Raw genomic sequence first — 7,511 nt, forward strand, 5'->3', positions numbered from 1 at the left:
TCACTACCCGAAGGAGTCTCAGAGTGGCTCACAATCTCCTTTCCCTTCCCCTCCCCACAAAAGACACCCTGGGAGGTCGGTGGGGCTGAGAGAGCTCTTGACAGAAACGGCTCTTTTTCAAGAACAGCTCTTGTCAAAAGTACGGCTTGCCCAAGGCCATCCAGCCAGGTGCAAGTGGAGGAGGAGTGGGGAATCACACCCGGTTCTCCCAGATTAGAGTCCGCGCACTTAACCATGACACCAAACTCCCCATGCTGCCTGAGACTAGTCCTAAGGCCACCCTCCCGCTGATCCCGCTCCTGCAGAGTGCCGGGGGTTGGACTAGATGACCTGCGAGGTCCCTTCCAACTCTAACATTCTATGAGTCTGTGATCCCCCACTGCCCGGGGGTCACCATCCAGCCCCCGGCTGCCTCCTCCCCCCTTGAGTCACTAAGCCCGCCCTTGGCACTTCCTGGGGGAACCCTGGGGGAAGCTGCAAGAGGACACCTCCCATGGGCGGGGAAGGGGCTGTTGCTGCCCCCAGGAAAGTCTCTGCTACCATTCCCCCCCCCTGCACCCACAGGCATCTGGGGAGGAGAGGACCAGCACCCCACGCTTGGGGGGGGGCACGCAGCGTAGCCCTGGGCCAGACCCCCAATCGGGCCGCCTGGGCACGTCCTCGCTGCTGCTGCTGCCGCTCCCGAGGCTCCGCTTGGCTTTTAATTTGCAGGAAGCGCCTCCTTTCATGTCGGGGAAAGCGCCCGCCTGCCTGCCTGTGATCTCCAATTTGGCACAGACGCGGCCGCCTTTGATATGCCTTGTTTCCACCCGCCCGTGATCTGGCTCCTCAATAATTGTGAGCGATTTTCAAATAATCAGAGTCTCTCGGCTGTGGCTCCGCTCCAAGAATCCCCCCCTCTCCCCAGACCCGCCTCGCCTGCAGGGATGCGCCACGGCCTGTCTACCCAGGACACACCCACGCGGCTCACACCACCGGGAGGGCAGCTCCCTTGGGCGCGGGCTGGGTGGGTGAGCTATCAGATCGAAGGGAGCCTGGACGCTCCACCAGAGCTTAGACCCCCTCCCCCCCCAAAAAGTCTCTCTCTCTCTCTTCCCTCGTGCCACTGGACTGGTCTGAGGCCGGGGCCCAATCCTGCCCCAAGAGACGTGTTCCCTTTTGGTGCTCCTCTGCTTAATCCCTGGGGAGTGGGGATGGGCCACTGTTACTCAACAAGGAGCCAAAGGCACTCTTCACATGCTCAAGTGCTGCTTCCCTTCGTGAGAAGAAGGGACACCGGGGCGAAAGGACTCTTGTGAGCCCCGGCACAAAGGAAGCACTGACCAAGGTCATTCCCCCCCCCCAGGTGATTTGCCCAGGCCAGGTCTGGATGCCGTGGGGGGGGGAGGGACAGGTTTTCTCCTGCCTCCCTGCTGAATTGTGCTGCTTCCAGCCCTTCCCGGGCCCTCCCTGCAACCTCTCCCACGCCCGCTTTCCTGCGATTTGTCTGGGAAGGGGCACTGCGAAGCCGGGGTGGTGGTGGTGGTGCCCGTGTGCTGGCGGGACAGTTCAGGTCTCCCCAGGCCTGCCCAGCTCTGTGCCGTTCCCCCCTGCCCCAGAACCTCACATCAGCCATCCCCCCCCAAAAAAAGGTGGCCCCTCTCCCCACCACCACAGAAGCCCTTTCTAAAAACCAGCAATGGACATATCTCATTATAATGCTATACTGGGACTCCTGTGGCTGGTTCCTCTGGATCCCCTTTCATGGCCAAGAGATGCCTTTCCCCTCGTATCTCCACAACAAAAGGGGCTAGAGCCATGCTCTTGTAAAAATGGAAGGTGGGGATTCAGAGCTCTTAGCACACGGGTCACAATAACCTTGTAATGCTCTAAACTAGGGCAAGTGCCACTTTGGAAGAAAACCCGGAACAGTCCCCGGTGGCACAGGAGGGGGGGAGGCTGCTGCAGGGAACTCGGGCGGGGGAAACGCAGGCAGGGCTGCCAGGTGGAAGCCCTCCCGTTGCTGCTGTCCTGGACCAGGGCAAGGGGGAGGTCTGCCACACAAGGCCGTCCCCATGTGGAAACCCCCCAGGATCCTGAGCAGGCGGTGGCAGGGCACCCGGAGTCAGCACGCCTGGAGTTGGCGCAGCTGCCAGGGCCCAGGGCCTCTGCCGGCACCCGCTGCTGCTGCCCCCGCCCTCCCTGGCTGGCCAGAGCTCCAGGGTGCCCCCAGCGGCACTCTCACTGCCCAGTACCCCAGGGGGAAGGGCTGCGGGCAGCGGCGGGTGGGGGCAGTGGGAGAGCTCACATGTGGGCGGGGGAGGCAGGCCGGAAGGGGGAAACCACGGAGGGCCTGGGAGTGGGTCGGAGGTGGGAGGGTGGCCCTGGGAACGCTCTGCCCAGGGCCTCCCAGCACCAGGCGCTGGCCGTGCGCTGGGGAAACGAAAAGAAACAGCTCTTTTGTCAGGGCTCTGTACCAGTGCACACAATTCGCGAGGGAGTTCTGCGTCCCACACAGGGCGGTAGAAACGCTGGCTGGAGAATATCCAGTGCCGTCCGGAGAGGAGGTCCTTAGACCACAAGCCGACAGAGGGGCCTTCAGGAGGTGCTCAGGCGGGGCGACATCTGCCACAGCTGTACTCCCCCCATAAGAACATAAGAGAAGCCAGTGCTGGATCAGGCCAATGTGGCCCCTCCAGCCCAACACTCTGTGTCACATGGTGGCCAGAAGTACCAGGTGCGATCAGGAGGTCCAGCAGTGGGGCCATGAACTCCAGAAGCCCTCCCACTGTTGCCCCCCCCCCAAGCACCAAGAACACAGAGCATTCCTTGCCCCAGACCGAGAGTTCCTATCTAGACCTCGTGGCCAATAGCCACCGATGGACCTCTGCTCCATATGTTTATCCAGTTCCCTCTTATAAGAACAGAAGAGAAGCCAGTGCTGGATCAGGCCAATGGCCCCTCCAGTCCAACACTCTGTGTCACACAGTGCCCAAAATTACCAGGGGCCATCAGGAGGTCCAGCAAGTGGGGCCAGGACACTAGGAGCCCTCCCACTGTTGCCCCTTCCCTGAAGCACCAAGAATGCAGAGCTTCACTTGCCCCAGACCGAGAGTTCCTATCTATACCTTGTGGCTAAGAGCCACCGATGGACCTCTGCCCCATATGTTTATCCAATTCCCTCTTATAAGAACAGAAGAGAAGCCAATGTTGGATCAGGCCAGTGGCCCATCCGGTCCAACACTCTGTGTCACACAGGGGCCAAAAAGACCAGGTGCCCTCAGGAGGTCCACTAGAAGCCCTCCCACTGTTGCCCCCCTCCCCGGCTGGGCACGGCCCTGCCTCCCTGCACACGGAGGCTACATACTTGGCTGACACAGCTGATGGCCACTGGGGACCTTTGTGTCCTCCACACACACATGCACATTCCGAAAGCAACCCGTGCTCACATCATCCGTTGGTTGGCAAGGAGCGCCTTAGGCTAAAAAAAAGGGATTGCTTTTGTGGGTCTCCCGGAAGACCCCATGCCTGGGCGTTCTTCCTCCCAATGGTCCCCCACCCCTCTCACATGTTCCCCTCTCCCCCCCCCACCCTGCCTGTAACCACTGGCCAGCGAGACGGACACAAAGGTGAATTCTGGAGCCACCCATTCCTTGTCTAACTGCACACAGACACACAAACTGCACACGCCCCCCGCCCCCTTCAGAGCACCCGGGCTGTGTGCCCTTGAGGTCCAGCGGTCCAGGGGGAAGGGCTCAGGCCACTCCGGAGCCAAACAACAGGGGCCACAGCGGGAGAGGCCTCCGGGGCTCTTGGCAGCATCCCCGGCACCTGCACAAACACGCCTCCCCCCCAGGTCCCAGGTCCCAGGGCTCAAAGGGAGCCCCACCCGCCAGCCATGCAGAAGCAGCAGACCGGAGCCTCCGGGGGCTGCCCTGACACTGCCCGGAAAGCAAGCCCCAAACCCACAACTCCCAAGGGCCAGGAGGAGCTTCGTCTTCCATCTGTGGGACAGAGGGAATCTGACCGCTGGAGCGGCGGGTCCCATCGAGGACCCCGGGCAGGGAAGTGGCTACCGCCCCGGACTCTGCCCTGCGTGGTCCCGGCCGAAATCCCTCCTCTCTCCCCTGAACCGCGCCAAGGAGTGAGGGGGGGGGGGAGTCGGTGCCCCTCCCTCTGCCGATCCTCCCCTGCAGGCTTGTTTGGAAGATAAGACGGGGGGGAGGGGTGCCGGCAGAGACAGCGCTCTGAGCGCCTTGCAGGGAGGGTGGGTCCCGGGTGGACACACACACGGGGCCCTCAGAACTCTGGGCTGGGAGGGAGGGAGGGAGGGCGACTCCACCAGACCTCCCGTGATCCGGCAGAGGGAGCTCACCTGACAGACCGCTGTCCCACGGGGAAACCTGGGTCACCCTTGACAAGGCAAAGGCCGGGGGTTGCTGCGGCCCCGTGAACGGCACCCTCGCTCTCCGCTCCTCCTCACAAGCCCTGCATGGCTGGGACCCCTGTGACCTCGCAGTGTGCACGACACCAAGAACTGTAAACCGCCCAGAGACCCCTACGGGGGTTAGGGCGGTATATCAAGCCGAAGGATAAATAAATAAATAAATCCCCCCAGACGCGCGTGCATTTTCCACGTGTGCACCACTTTGGTACGTGTGAACACTCTCCCTCAAAACCCTGGAGTTCCATTTGTACACACCAAAGCTGTATATGCATGGGGAATGCACGCCATGTCCCAATCACACAGCGTGGCGGCCGCTCACCTCAGACTCAGAAGGGCCCTGCACAGCCTTCTGCACGTGACCAGAGCACCGAAACAGACCACCCGAAAAGGGCCGCACAGTCAGAGACTCCACAGGGTGCCGCTCCGAGTGGCCATCTAGCCGTGTCCTGCTTTAGGGCACCATTGCGGCCTACATCCCCCACTCTGCCTCAGGAGGAGTCCCAGGGCTTGGGCTGCTGGGGACGGGGCCAGCCCCAGACAGCACCTGTGCCGTGGACCAGCAAGAGGGAAGAAGAGGGCGCGAGACGGATTTGCCGAGCAGAAGCAAAGCGGAGGGGCGCGTCTTAGCGGCCAGAGGGCGCCAGGGTCCCTGCCGGGGTACGGGGCGTGTGCTGGGCGCAGGGGCTCACCAATGGGGGAGAGTTCGGCCACGCTCCCAATGTAGGGCCCGCCCAGGAAGCGGGGCTCGCTGTCGTTGACGTCCTGGACCTTGATGACGAACTCCGACTCGGGCTCCAGCAGCTGGTTGGTCTGGCGGTCCCGCGCCTGGGCCCGGAGCGTGTAGAAGGTCTTCTGCTCCCGGTCCAGGCGCTCCGTGGCATGAATGTCCCCCGTCAGCTCGTCGATCAGGAAAATGGTGCCGGCCCCTTCCCCGGAGATGGTGTACTTGATGGAGCCGTCCCCTTCGTCGGAGTCCGAGTGGATCTGGAGAGGAGACAGAAAGGGCGGGGCTTCAGTGGGGAAGGACGCCAGAGAGCCCCACCTTCCAATGGGGCCATCTCCTGCAGGTGACCTGATCTCTTCTTAACACCTGGAAGGTCTGTTGTGACCCCAGGAGATCCCCGGCCAACCCCTGGAGTACTGCAAACAATGATGAAAACAGCCGTGATGGAGTATTACGAAAATGTATTTGGACTGCTGTTTTGCAGTGAGTAGTATTTCTTCCACAACTAATAAAGATGTACGCACGCACACTGCATGTACTACTGTTTCACATGACCGCTTTTTCTAAGTGTGCTGTGTGAGTAACAAAAGACCATAAGAGTAGCCAGTGTTGGATCAGGCCAAAGGCCCATCCAGTCCAACACTCTGTGTCACACAGGGGCCAGAAACACCAGGTGCCATCAGGAGGTCCAGCAGTGGGGCCAGGACTCCAGGAGCCCCCCACACACACTGTTGCCCCCCCCAAGCACCAAGAACACAGAGCATCCCTTGCCCCAGACCGAGAGTTCCTATCTAGACCTCGTGGCCAATAGCCACCGATGGACTTCTGCTCCATATGCTCATCCAATTCCCTCTTATAAGAACATAAGAGAAGCCAATGCTGGATCAGGCCAATGGCCCCTCCAGTCCAACACTCTGTGTCACACAGTGGCCATTAAAAAAACCCCACACACAACCCCCCCCCAAAAAATAGTTTACACGTCAACAATTCTAATCCGTGAAATTAACACTCAACATTCTTCCCATTTCAATGAAACAGATCCTTTCTGTGCACGATAGTATATGCATGTGAAACGGTAGTACATGCAGTGTGTATGTGTACATCTTTATTACTTGTTGAAGAAATACTACTCCCTGCAAAACAGCAATCCAAATATATTTTCATAATACTACATCACGGCTGTTTTCATCATTGTTTGCATCCTTCCCGTGACCTCTCTGTTGTTTCTACAATCACCTGGCGGCTGGCAACCTGAGGTCTTGGTGGGGCGCCTTCCAAAGGAGTGCCCAGAGGGCCGCTTCTCCCCACCCCCCATGTGCCCCCAGGCGGCAAGGGCAGCCTTCTGGTTGTCCCCCCACTTAAGGTGGTCCGCGCGGAGTCTGCCGGGGCCCCCCCCAGGCCCTCTGATTTGCAGAGGAGGGGTTAATGGGGTTCAGGCTGCAGGCGTTTCCTTGGGGCGTTAATGGGGGTTTGTTTTGTCTTGACTGTTTGTCACTTTGGAACCGTAACTGCCCGGCAGCACCAGGAGAAGATTTTAATCCATCAGCCAAGGCACCCTGCCAGGAGACAGAGCACAGCCTGGCAGTTGCCACGGGAGCAGAGAGGGCCAGCGGGCGCAGCGGACCGGGCCAGGCAGCTCTTGTATCTGTTTAGGAAATCCCTACGTTGCTTCTCCAGCGTGGCCCTTCGAGGGGCTGCTCAGTGACTCCCCTCCCTGAGGAGGCGGCCATCTGGGGTCCCCAGTGAGGGTGCTCAGGGCTGCGGAGGGACACGTGCCGCCCAAGGCGTTTGAACGTGGGGAGCCCAACGCCTCAGGCCCAGGAAGCTGCTTTCTTTTCCTGAAGAGTCCGGCTGTCTGCCGACTGGCGCCACACGCGGAGTCAGCCGCGGCAGAGGTGGGGTCAACTGCCTCCTCCTGGGCCAGACCCCAGGCCAAGGGGCTGACAGCCGGCCAGGGTCCTGCAGGGGAAGGAGCGGCAAGGCTGGAAGGCCCCCCCAGCCCCCCCTGGCTGGCCTTGGCTGCGGGGCTTTCTCTCCCGGCCCCAACCGGCAGCACCTGCCAGGCCCACAGCCATCCAAGGCCAGAGTGATGCCCACACCGCCAGGGCACTGCCAGGCCAGTCTGCTTCCCAGCCCTGCAGACAATCCAAGCCCTTCTCCGAAACAGCCGCCAACCCACTCGTGCCCCTCCTGACGGCTCTGCCTGGCCCCACCCAGTGACCGCCATGAAATATCAGTCCCGATACCAGCGCCTCCGCAGCACCAAGGCCATCCTTCTCCCCGTCGCTCCCCCCCCCCCCAGACAGGCCAGGGAACGGAAAGGGGGGCCCCCTGGTCCACTTCCCCAGGCGCCACCCCTGC

General features: G+C 61.1%; 1 protein-coding gene across 1 annotated transcript in view; it reads right to left on the bottom strand.

The window, feature by feature from the left end:
* CDH22 (cadherin 22) overlaps nt 1–7,511 on the bottom strand; it is a 92,303-nt gene that overhangs the window by 55,627 nt on the left and 29,165 nt on the right. Inside the window, exon 2 of the mRNA XM_015408415.1 lies at nt 5,116–5,410. Within this exon, the coding sequence (XP_015263901.1) occupies nt 5,116–5,410 (295 nt within the window). The remainder of the gene's footprint in view (nt 1–5,115; nt 5,411–7,511) is intronic.

This window comes from Gekko japonicus, unplaced genomic scaffold (genome assembly GCF_001447785.1).
Source record: "Gekko japonicus isolate JY-2015 unplaced genomic scaffold, Gekko_japonicus_V1.1 scaffold784, whole genome shotgun sequence".
Classification (NCBI taxonomy): Eukaryota; Metazoa; Chordata; class Lepidosauria; order Squamata; family Gekkonidae; genus Gekko; species Gekko japonicus.